Source organism: Eschrichtius robustus, chromosome 9 (assembly GCF_028021215.1).
Source record: "Eschrichtius robustus isolate mEscRob2 chromosome 9, mEscRob2.pri, whole genome shotgun sequence".
Lineage (NCBI taxonomy): Eukaryota > Metazoa > Chordata > Mammalia > Artiodactyla > Eschrichtiidae > Eschrichtius > Eschrichtius robustus.
In genome coordinates this window covers 58,878,963-58,900,028 of record NC_090832.1, presented here as the reverse complement: position 1 = coordinate 58,900,028, position 21,066 = coordinate 58,878,963, and the positions used below count along the sequence as shown (strand labels likewise).

Genomic DNA, 21,066 nt, shown 5'->3' with positions numbered 1-21,066 from the left:
GATTAAGTAGGAATGACTGTGCCTTATGCGAAACTTTTTAATTGGATTCTAGAGTCACTGTTACATGAAGTGCATGACCTTCTTTATATCCTGGCAGAGTTACTGCCTGGCCACTGGGTAAACCTCTGCAGCAGAGAGACCTACTTTCTGTTTCATTTTCAGGCTCCCACGGAGCCCAGCAGAGAGAGCTGATAAGGAGGATTCCATACTGTGAGGGGCTCACAGACTTAGACAATCTGCTGGGAAATTAGGCTAAGGCACCCTCGGAAATGTAATAGTCTCATACTAATAAGTGGATCTGTGTTTGCTCCTTGTGGTTTTCTCCATTTGATTTGGTGATTTTAGTAGTTCCCCAAAAGTCTTGGGTTTTCCATAAACATTGCCTAGAAACCTCTTTCTCCTCCATTCTGTAGGTTTCATCCAACATGCTATGGAGTGGATGGCCTCACAAGGGTAAGGGATGACTTACCCTTCTCTTCTCGTATGTGAGAGTAAGTATTACATGAGGGTGAATGAGGTTTACTATCACATTGTGATTTCAAGAAGGAAAGACAGGGCTGTAAACAAACAACAACCACCAAAAAGTAAGTCAAAAACTATAATGTAAGATATGGCAAGACCAACCATCCTCACAACAGGGATAGTGTAACACCTTCACACAAACCCACGACACAAGTTGAAATATAGTTAAATCCAGACCTGTCACCATACTGCATCTGACTTTGTTTCCTTCTCTCCATTGGCCACAGTGATCTCTCCCTGCTCCCTCCTCTGAGCTCCTCTACCACTGTCCCACCGCTCATTTGGCACTTGTAAATCTGTCTCACAGTGAATGGCATATCTTAAATTCCTTCTCTTCTAATAGTCTCTGTTTACTGTCTAGCACAAATATCTTACAGAGAACAGACGCTCACTTGCAAGTGATTAACAAAATAATTCTCATGGCAATAAACTGTTATTCTTCTCCAATCCGAATGACCAAAAATTCAAAAAACTGGCAAACTTTTCTACATAAATAAGAAAGAAATATCTGCTAAGTAAGCAAGTTTATGTGAGGGATTCTTAAATTCCCATATTATAATTAATAATGATCATTCTGAAATTCTGTGAGATCTTAAGTCAAAGAAACAAATCATATGCTACCGTTTTAGTGGTATGTATATTAATTAAATGCACTTATTTTTTATCAAGTTATAATTCAGGCATGGCATATGTGATATTTAGGCAAACTAGAATACTAAATTAATTTCATCCTCAGCCATGTCTTTGGAAGCATTACAGTTATAATGAAGGGGTGAGGAGGAATAGTGCTTTAAACATCCAGAGAAACACTTCTAAAAATCACTAATGAATACAATATCTCTGCAATAGAAAAATATGAAAAGGATGTAAGCAGTGCACAAATTGCTGAGAAATAATTTTTTAAAGGTTTTGCCTCACTACTACTAACCTGTGTGAATTAAGGCAGCTACCAGATGTCATTCTTGCCTTTCAAATTGGCAAAGATTTTTTAAATGACAATAAATCTCAACGAAGGCAAGGTGAAATAAATGGGTATTTCTATATACTACTGGTAAGACAGTGAACTAGCAATGTTTATCAAGAGTCTTAGGAGTGTTCATACCTTAAATCCAGTAATTCCACCTCTAGAAATATATCTTATGAAAATAATCAGAGATGAGTATCAAAAGTCTATATACAAGGGTGTTTATCAGCATAATTTCTTGTATTTAATTATAAATAAACAAATAGGAAGAACCAACAATAGAAGCATTACTTAATTATGGCCTACTAATGTGATAAAATATTATGCAGTCATTCATTTTTTTTACTCTAATAATGTGAAAAATACTATTGATAATGTGAAAAATTTTCTCTTTTTAAATCAACATGTACTGTATAGGCATGTATATGCATGTACCATAGTGGGAGGCAAAAAACTAAAATGTTAACAGAGGAGATCTGGAAAATAGATTAACGATGTTCTTTACGTTCTCTTTATACCATTCCACATTATCTTAGTTTTTTCTATAATAAACATGAATGACTTTTATAATCAGAAAAAAATTTATTGAAAAAGAAACACTAATTGAGGCAAATTTCAGGCACTCCTACCTCACGGTGAAATGGTTCCCCAATTTCTTTTCCTTATATATCCAGGGTTTCTTCTTTGTGAATGTTAAATTACAAAAGAGAGAAAGCACTACTAAACTTATTTTCCCATAGGTTCAACTTCTCATGCACACCTTTAATAATTTTTAAATGTCCAAATGACCTTATGCTCTCTTGGTGCCTATATATTTCACTCACTTTCTGATCTATTTTCCACCCTTCCTACCTTACAGAATTATCTGTCTCTGAAGGCTTTCAAGTGTACTATAGGACTTTATGTTTCCTTCTTTGGAGACTATAACTTAAAATATTACTTATGACTGAAAAAATGAAAGTCTTGTCACGGAGTTTCTTAAAACAATTTAGTTTCATATGAGTTATAGATGACATATTTGTCATTGTTTAAATGGCACAAACCCTACTTTGGGGCCACATTTCTTGTTCTGAGGAACTTAATTTTTTACGTTCAGAATTCATTCTATATCTAGCTACTAAAGTTTTAGGTATGTTTGTGAATCTTCCTGGTCTAAGTTCCAAATCCTGTTGATCTTATAGCTGTGCTGTTTCTTATTTTCTTGAGGTGGACTTTAAAAGTTAGATTCAAATAAATTAAATGCAAAATGTGCTGCCTCTTTCATCAAAGGCGTAAATTAAAAATGGTCGGTCTCCTTTCCCAGGAGAATCCCTAATTTTAGCCCACTTCTGGAGGGAAAAAAAAGCCAAATATAAAAAAAAAATGATATTAATATCAACCAAGTTTTTCTTACATTTAAAAATTTTCACAAATAGAAAATAAAATGCACACATATTATTCTGGTCCCCTCTTTTCCATCTCTTTGCATTCTGTCTCACCTCCCCACCCTCTCTGTCCTTCCCTCTCACCTTCGCTGTCAATTATTAAGCTGATGTTTTTCAAATATATGTTCTCTTTAGAATTCTTCCAATATCTAAGATAGATAGGTAATGGGGGAATCCATCACCTAACACCTTATATTTGGCTGAGGTTCTATTCTCACAGGAATAGCTTTCTCACCTAGTTCTTCTGACCCTTACAAAGCTGATTCCTAAACCCTAAAATCCTCTGGCAGAGAGGGTGAAAGAGCACACCTCCTGTTTTCAACTCCACACAAACTCCAGGAACAGAAAAGATACCCGTAATCGCGAAGAAATAATCTTTCCCCAACACTGGGAAATTTGAATCCTATCCTCAAGATCTCAGGGTCCCCCAGATCCCCCAGTGTGTGAGGAGGCCCCACAGGTCAAACCTCATGGCACTGTTGGAAGCTCTGCCCTTTTCTACACAACACAAGGCCCTGGCATGTCTGCAGATCACAGAAAAGTTGAACCTCAGTCTTCGAACTCCCTGGGAAAAGATACAGCAAAAAATGATGGCATGATGCGATGTTTTCAAATGCACAAAGTCTTCATCTGTTTAACTTAAATATTTTAAAATATGACCTATAGCATTTATTCTTGATTAAACCTCTTCTAGATAGTTAATCATTTAACGGTTTCTTTACAGTTGCTATGCAAACAGTTCATTCATACCTAGGACATATCAAATCTCACAGGTGTGTTCTTTAATTGGATTCATTTATTTCTAATCTCCTTAAGTCCTTACTACTGTAATGCTTAACTAAATATACATTAAACTCTATTATTTAAACAGCTAAAATAAATTTGAGATGTATTTTATGAATAAGAATTCACAATTCAACAAATGTTTTATTATCATTATCATTATTATTATTATGTGCCTTGGTATTCAGATATTTTAAATTGCCTGGTAAATAAGTTGTGTTTTAACAAAATAAGTTCTGAATTGTTGCTAGAGATTTTGAATTGCCCACTGAAATGCCAAATTTTTCATTGTCGCCATATTTGGAGTCAGAGAGCTTGTATAATACTATACAGAATATATAGTTATAAATAGAGCCCACTACTAAAGACAGGATAGGCAGCTGCCTGCTTTTATTATCTTTAGGGCTGGAGATGTTTCCTTGGCTCCCATGAAGATGTCTCAAGAATGGTCTAGAGGTTGATGCTCAATATCTGTTGTTAGACATTTATTTCTTTGGCTTTAGACAGATGGCTCAGAAAAGGATAATAGGGTAAGCCTCATCTATTATCTTTCATTGATTCAGTTTATCAGCTTCTTTCTCTAGAGCAGTGATTCTCAAATTTCAGCATGCATCAGAAGCACATGAAAAATGTATTAAAACACAGCTTGCTGGGCTCCACTCTTCAGAGTTTCTCATTTGTAGGTCTAGGGTAGAGCCCACAATTTGCATTTTTAACAAGCTCCTGAATGGTGCTGATGCTGCCAGTCAGGGGACCACACGTTGAGAACTAGAGCAGTTGTTACCAGGGATGAGAGAAACTAAAAGAATCAGTTGAAAGAAAGGGCACCACACAGAAGATGGAAAACCACTGAAAAGGGAGGGAACATTCCAAAGACAAAATTCACACTTTCCCCAGGGCCTGCCCTGACTGCATATATTTCACCAAACTACTCCCATCCCTGACTGTTTGCTTCCTTTCAGCCTCCTCTTGGGCACTTCCTATTCCTGCAGACTCTAAACCACTCAGAGCTGTAGGGCTTGGTCTTCAGGCTGCTTCTTTAGTAACACCCACTCCCTAGTGATCTCAGCCCCCCCACTGGCTTTAAATTCCATATGCTGATGACCCTCATCTTCAGCTCAGACCTCCCCACTCCAAGACACCCAGATCCAACTGCCTACCTGGTGTTTCCACTCTGATTAACGACAGGCATCTCAAACTAAACATGTCCCCCCACAACCCTTGATTGCTGCCCTTTCCTACAAATCTGCTTCTTCCCATGATTCACTCAAGTCGCTCAGACTAAAAACCTACGTGCTGCTCTTGACTCCTATTTTTTTCACAACTCATATCCAGTCCATCTGCAAACCCCATTGGCCTACCTTCAGAACGTCCTGAATCTGATCCTTCACCACAACCTCCCTCTTTCAAGCCATCATCTTCCCTCATCTAGGCAATTACAATCATTTCCTAACTGGTCTCCCTGCCTCTTCCCATCACCCACCCCAAAGCCTATTCTCCACATCAGCCAGACGATCCTTTCAAAGCTTAAATTACTTCATGCCATGCCTTTGGCTCAAAACTCTCCAATGGCTTCCCAAAGCCTTTGAGACCCAATATGATCTGACTCTGCCTATTCTAGCATCCTCTTTTTCTGCTCTTCCCCTCTCTCTCTCTCTGCTCCAGCCATAGTGACCTCCTCCATTTGTCAACTTGTCAAGCTGATTGCCACCTCAGGACCTTTGCACTTGCTTCCCACTGCTGGAAATGTTCTCCCTGCAGGTCTTGGTATGGCTGCCTCCCTCCCTTCATTTAAGAGTCCTCAGAGAGGACTTACCTGACCACTTCCATCTCTTTGTCCCTTAATTTTTTCCCCCCTCATTTCCTGACTTTATAAAACATATTTACTTGTTTATAAGTACTATCTATTTCTTCCCACTAAAATTTATGCTCCATGAGGGTAGGAACCTTGTCTGACTTGGTCATACCAGAGTCCTACCACAGAGCTTGGCATGTGGTAGACACTGGGGAAATACTTGCGGAGTGAATGCAAGAAACATGCCTAGTTTTCAGTAGAGAGGACTATGCTCTACAGCATTTCTTACCATCCTCTTAATTACAGGCACAGAAATTAAGCTGATTCTAAGGATAGAAATTTGTTTATAATGAAGGTCCTACTGAGTCAACAAGATGAGACACAAATAGAAAAGAGATTACAATGTGAAATGCCATGTAACATCTCTAAATATTTTCCCCTGGTTTTCAGTTAACCCTCATAATAAATACCACCCTGCACTTTGCTATTTCTTTAACTGCTTTAATTGCAGGAATGAGATTGACACCCACTCTGCCCTCCCTTTTGTGGGCTTCATCCTTCCAGCATTTCTGAGCTGTAACCCTGCAGGGGTCCATTACCCAAATCCAGCACAACAAATACTTCACTTTGCCAGGACTGTAGCAAGATTTCAACAGCTAACAGAAATGCTGTGACGTTACTAGTCTCTTAACGGCTTTTTAAAAATTAAAATGAAAACTCTTGTGTTGCATTTGGTTAGTTCTGGAAGAAAAAATATGCTGCTCTTTTCCTGTCATATATTTGGACACCGATATCAATTAATGGGAGTGTTGAAAGAAGTAAATCTCGTGGGTCCTTACCTTCAGCCACCAGAACACATTACAGTCATCACAAGCGCAGAGAGTGAAATGAATGACCAAGGAGCAGAAGCAAGCCACAAACCCCTAAAAATGCTCTGAAACCAGGATTCTATTTTTATCGTGGTTTTCAGTAGGAGGAGGAGAGAGCCAGCACCTTCTCAGATTGCATTACTAGAGAATGTTGCTATTCTCAGAGAGATGTAAAAAGTGGCAAGGGACTTGGATTTAAAAGTACAAACACAGAGAGAATCCCACTTTAATGGGTAACATTATGACATCCAGTTCAACATAATGAGGCTATTTCCACGATCTGGCCAGCAGCCCACATTAGCACGGCTTTACTGATGTGGATACAACAAATTCTGTTTGAACAAGAAATCCCAGGGAAAAAAAAAAGAGATCCTTTCACAAGCTCTATCTATTTAGCAATCAATCAAAGGAAAGATATCCTTCTAGTAAAGACAGCAGCTTGCATTTGAATCCTGGTAAAATATTAGATGTTCTAAATAAAATAATGGTCTACAGGTGATGCTTCTGGACTGCTGTTTTGTGAACATGTCATGACTGTTGGTGCTTAAACTGGTGGAGGGGAGATGGGCTGGGGCCTGGAAGTCAGCATACTGCATGGCAGCTGGCTGGTTCTGGCAAGCAGTGGAGACCCCATATTGAACAAGAGAGTGAACTATCCATAGACCTTGGTAAAATCTCTGCGAAACATCCTATTACCTCCTGAGCAATAGGTGGAATCATATAAAATTGCCAATTTTGGACTATTTCAATATACAGAAATGGCAATTTCATATGGTTCACCCTAGTACAATGTTACCAGCTTAAAAACAGCATATCCAAGAGGAAATTGGATGGGCTCTGGAGTCTGGACCCTGGGTTGGTATGCTCACTCTTGAGCTGTGTTATATTGGCTAAGTCACTTGGTCTCTCTGAGCCTCTGGCACAAAATAACCGCCCCTCAAATGCGAGTCCTTCTTATTCCCCAACCTTTCTAAGCTTGGCAACAAACAAGAGCACCTTCCCACCCCTCCTTCAGCTTGGAGCTGACAGTCATCTTCCAGTCTCTCCAGGGCAAGGCAGCAGCAATGCCTGGGAATTTCCCTTTACAAAAGAAAAGTTTAATTATATTAACCTAAAATAATTAGCAACACTTCCTAAAAATGCAATAAATCGGCAAAGACTATTTTGACTCTAGAGAGATTCTTCAATTTAAAATTTGCTGAGATGCATAATCCTATTAGAAGTCAGCCCCACAAAATATTCAAAAATCACATTCAAAGCAGAACAAAAATCTACTCAACATCATTCCAACAGGACAAAAGTCAACCTGGGCACAACTGCTCTCTCTCTCTCTGGCTCAGGTAATGAGATACACAGGACCTGCCCTGGGCAATGTCCTTGTGAGAATTAAAATTGGACTTCTTAGCCTGCAATCAGTTACCTTGCTGCCAATCATGATCTCCATACACACACACACACACACACACACACCCCTCTCTCCAGGGGCCCGGCTCCTCCCACTGCATCCACTCCCTCCCCACCATCTAACCAGAGGGGAGTCTGACTCCCAAGTCTAACAGTCCCAAGGTACTTTGGGCCCTCTTTCTTCTAATTGTGGATGGAAGCACTTCCCTCCAGGAAGGAATCTCAGTCATCAGCAAACCTATGGAGAAATCAAGGTAGGCTATAGCTTGGACTTGCGCTTATTTCTTTTTCCTGCAGATATTGTCTTGTTCATTTTGATGTCCTCAGAACCTAGCACTGTGCCTGACACATAATAGGTGCTCAATAAATCATTTATAAATGCTTAAAGACCTATTAGCACTAACCAACTGAAGGATGGTCTCACAGTCCTTTCCAGATGCATCAGAATGTTTGGTGACTTCTCATTCTTGGGCAGCCCTCGGCCTTCCGAAGACTTGTGCTTTCCCTCCTTCAGCCCAAAGACTCACAGACGTTTATTCTGCGTTTACTGGCAGGCCAAAAATTATTCTATTTAATTTCACTGAAATAATCACCCTAATAATTCACACTTATCCCATGTTACTTTGTAATCAGGCACAGTGCCAAGAACCTCACACATTATCCATTTAATGTTCACAACGACTCTATGAGGTAGATATAATTATTACCCGCATTTTACAGATGAAAAAAAAGACAGTGAAGTTAGGCAATTTGCCCACAATCACAGAGTTAGTGGTAGCGCTGGGATTTAAATAGGCAACAGACCCAGAGCCCAAACCCTTAACTAATATGCTATATTGCATAATAAAATGTAGTGATATCTCATTTCATAACACATTTTTCAAATATCTTGTAAAACATCCCTATGGTTATCAGAGTTTGAAACATCTCAGTAAGAAGCCTAGGGGTTAGGCTACATCATATTCTAATAGTAGGATTACAATGTCAAACGCAGCACTGGGGAGGCCTTCCGGTAGCTTCTTTACACCTCCCTCTCTTCCATTCTGGTTCTGTTTGTTGTCCTAATGTATATCTCACATTTACTTCCTACAAATAATTTTTAAAATACAACCATTATACCACTGTGGTGCCACTGTGTATTCATTTCAATAAGATTTTAAGTTCAATTCAGAATACTGACATCCCTTAAAACTTTAAAAACTATGCCCTACGCCTGGATGCTAAAAGTATATATATTTATTATTAAAGTCAGATGAACATGTTGAAGATATACTAGTACTCATTTGGGAAAGGTAAGAGCTTTGCGGAAAATAGTTTCCAATCCTGATGCAACACGCTCAGTTCCAACAAAAAAAGTTCAGGTAAAAAGGTAGAGACAGAAAGAAACCCAGCTTAGACAAGAGCAGTGAGACAAGCACAGCTGAATCGAATTTGAAGAGTGACTAACTGTCACAGAAATAGTTATGGAAAAAGAACAATGGGACAAATGTGTGGAAGTCATTGTTTCATCTCAAAAGATCCCACTTCTGTCCAACCCTTAAAATTCTACTCCTTCCCTGACACCTCCACCTTCATTTCAAGCTCCTTTGAATTCTGTGCCCTTAGCAAATAGTGCAAGTGTACCATATCATTTCAAACTAGACTAATCTGAGTTCTTAAATATTTAAATGAAACTCTTTTATTTTGTCAACTAAATTGTAAACTATTCAAGAGAAGCCAAGACTTCTGCTTCATGTATACATGCAATAAATCATTGCAATCTGCCATCCTCTGTAAAACACTGGTGAGATAGCCATACCCAGTCCATGTAGAGAGATAGGGAACATACAAAAGCCTCCACTGATCATCAAAAATGCCACTGTCGCAGGTTTTATTCACTTTAAATTATAATTACTGACTTGGTAAAATTGACAAAACACTGGTTCCAACTAAATTAACCTCAGAAATTTGATAAAAGCTTAGTTTCTTAGAACCCTCTTTTTCCTTGTAAACACCATTTCACCAGGTAAGGCACCTTCTACCTTGCCTGGCACAAATAAGGCACTTGGTAAAGGCTGGCTTACCTCCATCCAAGCAGAAATCTCAGCTCCCTCTAGAGCATACAGTGACACCAGTGAAAAACAGGGTGAGCTTAATCAAACTATAGAAGCCACCACACACAAAGAGCACAATGCTTGGAGGGGTGTGAATGGAAGGACTGGGGAGGGGAAAGAAAATAAACACTTAAATTTGTGGATTCGAGGATTTTGAAATCCAAGTTAAAGAGGGAATTATTCATCTCCTTCCAAAGTATTTCAGTTGACCTCACATAATTGGCAAGAGCTAACAACAACAGTTAAGATATTTTGAGCATCTGCTTTCTGCCAGGTACTGTGCTATACGTACATTATCTCATTTAATCCCCCTCGGTCCTTAAAAAGTGTGTGCAAATGTCTCCATTTCACAGATGGGAAAACAGAGGGTCAAAGGAGTAGAGCTGTGCTCAAAGTCTCACAGCTATTATGCAGCAACGCATATTCGAACCTGGATCCATCTGACACCAAAGCCCACGCCTTTCCCTTGCAGGTTGCTTCGAATGATACTGTGCTTTTAAAAAAACAAAATCACGATCCTAGTGCAATATAACTTCCCAGAGTAAAAGTCACAGATGGTAAACAGATGGCCCAGACTCAGCCAGACCCCAAACGTTGTCAGTGCCCAACAAAAGCTAGTTCCTCTCTCACGGCCCTTAGCCCTGCCCTCACCATGGACCACCTCTGCCCACTGCCAGCTCTCTGGACCTTGGGATGTCTGCAGCAGGGGGAAAGGAGAAGGGAAGTTACTCCTTCAGACAAGGCAGAATGTTAAATCCCTCCACTCATAGGCACTCGGGTATTTCCAGGTTCCATCTAAACTCCAACCTATCCTTTTGGCATGATGGCTTAAACACAGACACCAGCACTTCAACCCAAATGAGTTTTCTATCACCGCCTGCTCATCTGGAAAGATGTCACAAGCCAATGAGAACAGAAAACAGAGAGGAAAGCACTGGATAAGGGGAAGGAAGTAGCAGCCTTTTACTAAATTACCAAGATATGCATAATCCAAAAAAAGTAAATCAACTATCCTTCAATTAAAAAAAAAAAGGTATGCATAATCCACCCACCTCTGCACACACACATCTTGTACCAAACATAACAGCGTTTGCCTCATGACTACACTAAGTCAAAAGACAAAAACATGTTTCTCTGGAGTTCCAGTCAAGCCTTATTTGAATTTGTCCATCCATTCATAATAACATGGATGAATCCCTGCCTTCAAATGTAATGATCCATGTTTTTCCACGATGTGACTCAAAGATCAGAACCCTTCTCCTCCCAACAGCCAGAGAAGAGTGGTCAGGCTGGTCATTTAGTAAGCACCAAGCGGCCTCCACCCAGGAAGTAAAGGGGAGGTCCTGTGAGTCAGTGCCATCCAGGTCAGGGTAACAGCAAAGGAAGGAGTGGAAGTCAGAGGGGCCTGCGGAAGGGGAAGCGGCCTGGCAGCGGCACTGCCAAAGGGCCAGAGGATGACGCACCTGCCCAGAGCATGCTGGGAAGCTCTCTATCCCCAGCCCCTGAACAGAGCCCACAGGGAACAACCTTTTCTGCCATTATCCTTCAAAAACAGAAAAGGGCCAGTGCTGACCCCCGGAAACACTCTCTCTCTCTCTCTCTGTCTCTCTCTCTCAAATAGCCTGCCACCACAGGAGGTAATTTGGTGTCTCATGTGATAAAAAAAGGATGACTTGGTTTGCCAATTCACTGACTTCTGTTTAACAAGAACATAAAATGTTAAATCTGGTTGCAGAAAAGAAATAATTAGTAATAGCAATATTGTATCTGTGTAACCTAAAGGCAAGCAATTCAACAAAAAACTAAAATGTTTGCAGGCCACATTTTTTCTTACACAGTGAAAATGCCCTTAAAGGAAAAAAAAAAGATACATTCTTAACTGAATGTCGTTGAGAAGGTAGCACTGCTAATTTAACCCCTTCAATTGTCAATACCTGTACATACTTGTGAAGCAGCAACACAGAGGCAGCATTTTCATGTTCCATCATGAGACCAGATGAAAGCCTATCCAGAAGTTGGGTGGCCTGACACTACAGCCCTTACTCATTTAAAGCCATTCCTCTCTCCCAGACATTTTCTCCCCCACCATCACCGTACAGAGAACTGGGGGATACAGGTGACATTCCAGGTTTTAACCCTGGCTTCACTACTTACTCAGCAGGTCTGACCTCAGCTTCCTCAACTAGAAAATGGGGAGTGTGATCCCGGCCCCAACCACTGTACAGAGATGTCAAAAGAGCAAATTAAGTAATGAATGTGGCAGCGCTTTAAAAGAAATATGTATTCAGCATGGGGGGAAAATTTTGAGTATAAATGAGAAATTCAAAACTAAATACAGATCATTTTGATTAAAAAAATTACAATTAGTGAAAAGTGTATGAAAGATAAGGTTATTTAAGTGAGTACTGGTATTAGGTACTGTAAAACAGACTAAATGTCCCAGCCCTTTCCTTTAATAAAGTGTTTTGGTAGTTATAAAATTATTATTAATTACTATTAATAGCTTTGGTTGTTATAAATTACTATCTATACAAATGTGTCTTCCATTTGTTTCTATGACCATTCAGTTACATAAAAGATCATTTGAAAAGGACAAAAGGGGCTTTGATGTTCAGTATTATCCTAATAATAATTCAACACAATTAGGGATCAAACCTAATTTATGGGTATACATTGGTACATGATTATTATTTTTCATGATCAAAAACATTAAACCTATGCAATGAGTGCTCCATCGATCTGAGGCACGAGAATAAATTATTTCATATTTTGGTGTAGACTGCTAAGTCAAAAGGTGCTTCATTCGACACTACTTGTAATAGAAAAGGGTGGTTTTGCTACAAAAGCCAGAAAAATAAAGTCCATTTTTATAACTACTCAAATTATTGGTCAAGTTTTTAAAAAGCATTTTCTAAAATTTCCTACTAGTAATAGCAATAATATCACTGGGCCTTTAAATTAATTTAAAAATTTTTTAAATTTAAGTGCTCAAATTAGCTCAGTGCTATTAACACACTTGAAAGGCAAACTAATATGAGCATATTTTAATGTCTGCTGCTTTATGGTAAGGATACGTAAGGGTTTATAGTCACAGAATATGTTAACACTTAAAAACCCTTTTTAATTGTGAGAACTACAGTGGTTTTATGCAAAGAAGAACAAAAATTATGGGACCTGCAATAATTACAGTGTAGACACCGTCTTTTTTTTTTTCTTTTCTATGAAGAAAGTATGTCTCCTTTGGCATTTGCCCTAACTTTTCTACAAATTCAAAGGATTATTCAGTAGATAGCAAGTGTTATATAGACCACTAATGTAAATTGTCTCTATTTGTTCTGCTTTCTGTAACACTGAGATAGAAACTGTAAGACAGAAAATTACTTTCTTCTATATGTTCAGTGAATCACTCTAAAACAGCATGTGAGATTTTCCCCTGAAACACTGTTCTATTCTAAACTTAGGAAATAAACAGAGAAGGCTTCTTTACCAACAACAATAACAACAAAAAAATGGTTGAAGATATGAAATGTATCTGATTCCAAAATTACCAAATTACTCTGAAAATCTTCTCTCTTACCTTCCAAGCAAAATATCAGAATTGTATTAGCTTACAAGTCTCATTAGAAGTCTAGTTTAAAATACACTAACATTTACTGCTATATCCTACAGAAGTCGCCTCACAAAATATTGTCTATCAGTCATCCTAAATGAGGTCACGCATCAGTGAGTACTTGATGAATTTCAGTGGCGGATTGTCTTTAATGGCATTGGTAAACTAGATCTCATGTATATTTTTGCAACCTTCTACACACAGTAGTTTGAACGCTTCAAATGTGCCATAATAAATGTACAGTGGCTATGTAGGAGAATGTTATTTAAGGATGAGGCATCATGATGTCTGTAGCTTACTTTAAGATGATTCAGTGGAGAAAAAAATGTATATACAAATAGACATACATATAGGAAGAGAGAGACAGAAAGCAAATATGGCTTGTATTATAGATGATGTGTATGTGGATATTCATTGTACGATTCTTTCAACTTTTTTGTATGTTTGAAAAATTTACATTTTTGAAATATTTTAAAATGAGATGGTTACACCTTACTGGTTGATCCTTAAAAGTAGATTTAAAAAGTTTAATTTTTAAAACATAAAGAGAATCAAGACTGTTCATTTTTCTAGAAATTACTTTTCACGGTTTATTGGGTGTTCCACATTTTCAATTTTCTTCACATTAAGTACTAATGTTTTCCATCTGAACTGGCTATGAATAACTAACACTACTAATTAAACAAACTCGAGGAAATACAAATTCAAGAAAATTACGTTGGTTTCACACAGTATGCTCTTTTTCACTCTCCATACTTTCTGTCTGGACTTTCCCCACATTCACTGTTACTAGACACTAGCTGCAGTCACCTCTCCTCTTGAAAATAATCAGGGAGCAGGGCCTGTCACACTTAACACTTATTTCAAACCCTGTGGGCACTCAAAGTTTATAAGAAAGATTTTTTTTTTAAGCTAACAGGGTATGTGTGTCTTATAGAAAGTCACGAGCTGGTCAGCTTTTTTTTTTCCTGTTTTGGGGTTTTTTTGGGGGTGGGGGCGAGTTTTAATGAAGAGCTATACAAGCTTCAGGGAACCTCAAGGACCCAGAGAAAAACTAAGAAAAAATTTTAAATTTAATCATAATGTCTTCTCCCTTTCTTCTCCAGATTTCCAGAACACCAACATTTTGTACACTGGTCAGACAAGAGCCAGTAAAAACACCACCTGCCTCTAAAATTCCTACAGTCACTGTCACAGCCGCTTATTAAAACAAGGTTACTGAACATTTCTATTCATCATTGCTTTTGTTAGATAATAATGACTAATTTTTCTAGGCATATTTTAACTTCAACAATAAATTTACCACCAGGAAATTAGACAAATGAGTTTCTGGGACTGTGTATAGAATAGTGGGCCTGTGCCCTTTAAAATGATCACTTTCATGAAAAACAAAAATGGCATGAGGAAATGTTCTAGCTAAAAGAGACTTCGAGAAACAGAAAGCTGAATGCAATGTGTGATCCTGGATTGGATCCTGGACGTTAAAAAAATAATAGAAGGTTTTCTACAAAGGACATTATTGAGACAACTGGAGAAATTTGAATAAGGTCTGCATATTGGATAATAGTATTATATTTTTGTTAAAGTTCTTGCTTTTCATAATTCTACTGTGGTTATATGAGTGAATGTCCTTGTTCTTAGGAAGCACACACTTCAGCTTTTAGGGGTAAAAGAGCATGATGGCTGTACTTACTCTCAAATAGTTCATAAAAAGATAGAAATATTTGTGCACGTATATGTACATGTGTATATATTTGGAGGGGGAAGGGAAGGAAGGGAGAGATTGGGAATGACAAAGCATAGTGGCAGAATGCTAACCACTGGTAAAAATCTGGGTGAAGGCTATACAGGGGTGCTTTATACTTTCTTACATCTTTTCCAAAAGTATAAAATTATTTCAAAATGAATTTTTAAAAAAATACTTCAAATAAATTCCCAGATTTGCCCAATTAAAAAAAAAAATGAGTTTCTGATGAATGTAGCTTCCACCAAAATGCCACACCTTCATTTGACCAATGACTACTTAAAATTCTCTCTACTTTCATAACATGAAAACCTCTTCACAAAGTATGCTATTAAACTGTCTAAATTTGGAAAACATCTGGCCTGTCAAGTTATTTGGGGGGCTTGTGGTTTTAAGTATATTGTTTGAGGTGGTGTATTTGGAAAGAATTCACTTATCATTCTCAGGCTTCATAGAGAACTAGCCCTGAAAACAAATGTATGTGGTAGTTCACTGCTACCATAGAGAATCAATAGCCATCTATTTAATTTGCTAAGACAATGTAAATTAGTAACTTCCAGCCAGATGTGTGATATACACATCAAACAAACTGCAACCTGTTCATTATGAAAATCTTGTCAACACACACAGAGCCACTTGATGACATTCCATCTAAGGCAGTTTCCACATTTGCAGCTATAAAAATTGTCCTAAGAATTTTTATACAAAGAATTGGAGCTGAGCCTCATAAAAGGGTAATCAATTTCAGCTTTTCATCTTGTGTGCTTCTGTGTGTTTATTTCTACTTTCATTCAGAGGTATAAAACATTCAGAAAAACGTGTGCGATGTTATTTTTCCCTCTGTAAATCATTTATCCTCATTACTTCTTTTTAATCTGATGTAGAGTTGGGAGCCTAATCCTGCAGCTCTGAAGAAGTGTGTAGAGTGAAGAATGACAGAGTCAACAGAAGAAAGAAAGTACACTTATCCCCTGGAAAACAGAATATTTCAAAATGACTCTAAACATAAATTCAGTTTACCCATTGGGAGGTCTAACTTGCATTCTGATCATTTATATGGGGCTGTGTGACTATATACCCGCTGTTTGATAAAAAATGATTATAACCACAGGCACCCACCACAGAACAGAGTGTATGTATAACGCTCGTGCTGTCTCAGACATACAAAGCACCTTCTTAAAGAATGTCCGTTTCCTTTCCATGGTGAGCAGACATAATTTTTCACTCTTTAATACTTCTACTCCACAAAGTGGCTTATTTTATGAATTATGTTTTGCCATTTTCTCTTACGTTTATTTAAACAATATGAAAAACTGCATTCATAAAATAGTTGGTTTTGTTTCATGGTACCCCAAATACTGGTATGTTTTCTGCTCTCTGTTAAAATCCGCAGCTCTCTTGCTATTACAAGAACCTAACAGTATTTGTTTTAATACCATTTACTAAAAGGAAAGAAATAAAAAGGTTCTTCTTAATAACCAGCTATTATTCTTGAATACTGAATCCTCATTTAAACCAAATTCATTTTCCAAGCCTACTGAATTAAATTTTCTTATTAAACAGGGCACAGAGTAAATAATCTTATTGCCAAGCATAATATTTCCAACTACTACATTTTTAATTTGTTAATTTAAAAGAACGGGAAATGAATCTACTCCTCATGGCCAATAGTACAGTCTGATTCCAAATAACACCCTTTAACCAACTTCCTAATGTCAAAATAGCATTTCTACTAAGTGCCCTGGTGTGTCAGCGCTTCCAAAGTAAATAACTGCTGAGGTAACCTAAAATCACAAGAATTTCAACCTCTACCAAAAAGAAAAAAGGAAAAAAAAAAAAAAAAGGTAACTCTGCACACAAAAGGGTTCTTCCTAAAGGCTTCAACCCCAAGCAATTCTATTTTCACAAACATTATGCAGAACGTGCTTTCTTCAAGAGGGGCACACCAGGACACGTGATCAGCCTGCAGGGCCACACCGCTAACCAGAAATGATTATTGTTTCTGGAAAGAGTAAGGCTCCAATGCAGCCACCGAGGCCGCCCAGCCAGCCGCGCCCACAGGTGGCCCCGCGAGGCCGGCTCCTCACGCAGCGAGGATACTGCACGACAAGCCGGGCCTGGGCGCCCGCCAAGACTTGCAGTCTTAGCTCAGGTCGGGTCCCTTTGCTTTCTGGAGGTTAAAGTTAGACCCTCCTGGTCACTTAAACCCCCTTTGTGGTTCAGGGAAGGAATCACTCTCTCAGAACTCTTAACTTTGATTGGAGACTCTGGTTAAAATTAAGAACTTCAAACCCAGCTTTGAAAAAGTGAAACAGATGTCCTGTTTATTAACTATAAACGGCTCCGTACGTGGAACCCTCCTCTCTCTCTCTCTCTTTCCTGCCGCATTGTTTTATTTAATGCAGAGTTAGATTAAAAGGTTAAAAGAGAGAGAGTAGAAAGCAAATATGGACTGTGGATGGGAAAAGTCCTAAATCTTTCTCTAGAACGTAAGAGAGTCTCTTCATAACGGCGAAAGTGCTGGAGCTGCCCCTCAGCCAGCGCTCAGGGTCAAAACCGGCGTCCCCCGCGGACCCCAGTCTCGCCTAACCCGGCCGTGCCCACCACCTGCACCCTCGTGGAAACCAGGGTCGCCTGCAGTGGGCAAAGGGGTCCCAGACTTGCACTCACGTGAGGACATAGTTGACGCTGACGATACAGTGCGGCCTGGACGAGCGGCTGTTGTGCACGATGGTCGCATAGCTCTGCACCCACACCCAGCCGCCGTGCTTCGCCAGGAACCGGTAGTATTTGGTGGTCACCTGCCCCTTTACCAGCACTGATGGAGAGACACAAGGCAGCTGATGGGGAACGGACCCGCTCCTGAACCGGTCCAAATGTAATCCCTGGCGGTGGGAGGGCGGGTCCCCCGTGAGCCCTAATAACTGCTCCCAGGGCAGGAGGAAGAGACAACCAGAACGTTCCCAAATGAACCGACTGTCCTGTTCATTTGCAGCGAGTGCTCCGGTCCCTCACGGTTAGCAAAGAGGGCAACACTTAAAGTTGGAGGATTCCCGGCACTCGATGTTCTACCTACGGAAGGGAGGGTCTGGGTCGCTCAACTCCGATGCTCACGTTCCCTTTCTCGGAGATTAAACTCAAAGCAAAGCTGTATCCAAAGCTGAAGCGAGTCAACGCGCGTGAGCCAAGTGGCCGAGCCTCGGTTTCCGTTTCCATCTTGGTTGGGGAGGGGAGCGGCTATCAATAGGAGAACAAGACCCATCCTGGGAGAACTTCACCCAGAAACTCAGAGGCTCTCCCTCGGCCTGTGTGAGGGCCCGCGGATGAGGAGGGAAATGAGGTGGGGCCGGTGCTGGGACAGGCGCCCGCAGGGCCTCTCCTACCACCCCCCCTCCCCTCCCCTCCCCTCCCCCCACCGTCCTCCGCCCCGGGCCGGGCAGCGTGGCGCCTTACGCAGGTGGTGGGCGCAGCGCAGGTGGAAGGTGTCGCAGCCGTGCACGTGGTGGTACAGGGTCTTCTCAATCAGGTCCTGAGGCTCGTACCCCGTCAGCTCCGCCACTCTAAGGAGAGCAACCCCAGCGGGATGAGCGCGGGCTGCTGGGCCGCCCCCACCCTCGACAGCCGCCTCAGCGCTGGGTGCCCACCCTCACTTCGCAGGGCCCCGTCAGTTCGCCTCATCTGCAAAATGGGCTCATAAGGTAGACGAGGAGCTCTCAGTGACTGAGCGGGGGCCGCCCTCCCGCTAGGGGTGACCCCTTCCCGCCCTGACCGCCCACCTGGAGTCCAGGAAGATGAGCTTCATGTCCAGGCTGGCGCGGAACATGAACATGTTGCTGTGCAGCTTGATCTCCGTGACGGCGCTGGGAGGCAGCGAGTGGCCCACGGCCACCAGGCCCACGTTCTGGTAGCAGCCGTCGAAGGGGGACATGTCCAGGCTGTACTGGCGGATCTTCAGGTATCCGCTGCAGTGAATGACCTGAGGCGGACGGTGAGGGCGGGAGACTCAGCCACAGCCAGGAAACATGCAAAAAGGGGGCGAAGGGACTGAAACATTTGGAGACTCTCCTCGGCCACAAACGCCTGTGGGTCACGCCCGCGCATTGAAGTGTCCAAAGTTATTGGGGCTCCAACGTGTCTCAAGTTATACGACTGTGCTGCCCCAGTGAGCTCACTTGGGAGCTGAGGAAAATGCAGAGGCCTGAGCCCGGCCAACCCTAATGCATCCGGATCGCGAAGTGGGGCCCTGGAACCTGCATTCTGATCATGTTTAGTGCTGTTAAACAAGAAAAACTTGGATGCCAGCTAAAGCGCTGGTTCTTAACCTCTGGCAGGGGAGGGGGCAGAATCTGACGCTGTGAGTAAACTCTACGAATCTACCTAAGTTACCGACCGTTTCAGACGCTTTACACACCCCTAAGGCCCATTGCGTGCCCCAGGTTAAGACCCCCAGCGGCCAGGCAGTACCCGGACCCAGTGAGACGTACGCAATCTTAAAACGAAGTCCCCAGGGTTTCGCGAAGTTTAATGGCCCTGGCGGTGCGCCCGGCGCTTTGACACGTGCGGGGCACTGTGGTCCCGGCGGCCGGAACCTCCCTCCCAGGCCGCCGCAAGCGCCTGTGGTCCTGCCCCGTTCACCTGCACCAGGCTCGGTGGCCGCGGCCGCCACGGGGCGTGGATCTCCCCTCTCAGCCACGCACCTTGTAGCCGCCGCAGGTGAGGCCCGCGTTCCTCTTGGCCAAGACGCACTTCATCCTCAGGAAGAAGGAGCGCTCGATCTCGTACTCTGGAGAGAGGAGCGGAGGGAGGCGCAGGGCGTGAGGCCGGCGGCGCGGCGCCATGTCCCTGCCACGGCTAACGGAGGAAGAGCTACCAGGGACTGCGATGGGCCGGAGTGCCGCCGGCGCGCGTCCGCCTTACCCTGGACGAAGTGAGAGTGGTAGGGCTGGTGAGCCGTGAGCACCGCCGTCATCTCGTCGTGGTCCGCAGGGTGGATGTATTCGTAAATGCTGTTCCCGGTCAGCTCTACCTGTAAAGAGGCGGGTATCACCGTCTCCGAGGAGGTGGGATGCCCCACGGAGGGGCTGGAAGATTGAGCCGGGGGTCCGCAGGGCTATGAGGACAGGAGCCACAGCTCTAGAGTCGGTCCTGAGTTCTAATTCCAGTTCTGCTGCCTGCTACTTATTGCAACCCATCTAAGCCTCAGTTTCCTTATCTATGAGAGGAAAGAATAATAATGGTAACTGAAGTAGTAATAGTAGTAGCTTCCTGGCAATGTTCTGGTGAAGACATCACGACCTGAGTATGTAACCACCTCCCATGGTCTTTGGCTTATGGTAGCAGCTCAAAAAGGTAGCCATTGTTTGGGCTTGGGGTGGATGCTAAAGGATAAGTAGAGGAAGAGGGAGATCCAGACCTCCTGCCAGCTGAGATGTTTCCAGTCCCAGAAACACGTATAAAAGCTTTGGGAAAGCCCCACCCCGACCCTACCTCCAGCCTCCAGCCCTGGCTGTAAACATTGAAGGCTGGAGGTGTGGACCACTCACCTACCTGAGAAAGACCCAGGTGGACTGAAGCTGTCTCCGAGATGTACATGATCTTCCCATCTGGGGCCACCACAAAGATGAAGCCATCCAAGGTCTGGGGAGATAGAAACCGTTGAATGGAGAGCCCTCTGGGCCATCGAGAGAAATTGGGGGGGGGGGTACAGAAGTTAGAGATGTTCTGCCAGAAGTGCAGAGTGAGGGAGTAGACAGGGCCTGGCAGGAAATAGGGCAAAGAAAACCAGCCACAAGAGTCTCTCTTTTGTTCATTCCAAATCTGTAAGCATGGGACATGCGGCACCCTAGGAGAGACTCTAG

At 41.8% G+C, this 21,066-nt stretch overlaps 1 protein-coding gene across 1 annotated transcript in view; it reads right to left on the bottom strand.

Annotated features, from left to right (window-relative positions):
• Positions 1-21,066, bottom strand: part of SIM1 (SIM bHLH transcription factor 1) — a 64,843-nt gene that overhangs the window by 31,006 nt on the left and 12,771 nt on the right. The window contains exons 3-8 of the mRNA XM_068551132.1: positions 20,756-20,845; positions 20,126-20,234; positions 19,906-19,991; positions 18,985-19,184; positions 18,662-18,768; positions 17,879-18,026 (exon numbers count right to left, since the gene is read on the bottom strand). Of these exons, the coding sequence (XP_068407233.1) occupies positions 17,879-18,026; positions 18,662-18,768; positions 18,985-19,184; positions 19,906-19,991; positions 20,126-20,234; positions 20,756-20,845 (740 nt within the window). The remainder of the gene's footprint in view (positions 1-17,878; positions 18,027-18,661; positions 18,769-18,984; positions 19,185-19,905; positions 19,992-20,125; positions 20,235-20,755; positions 20,846-21,066) is intronic.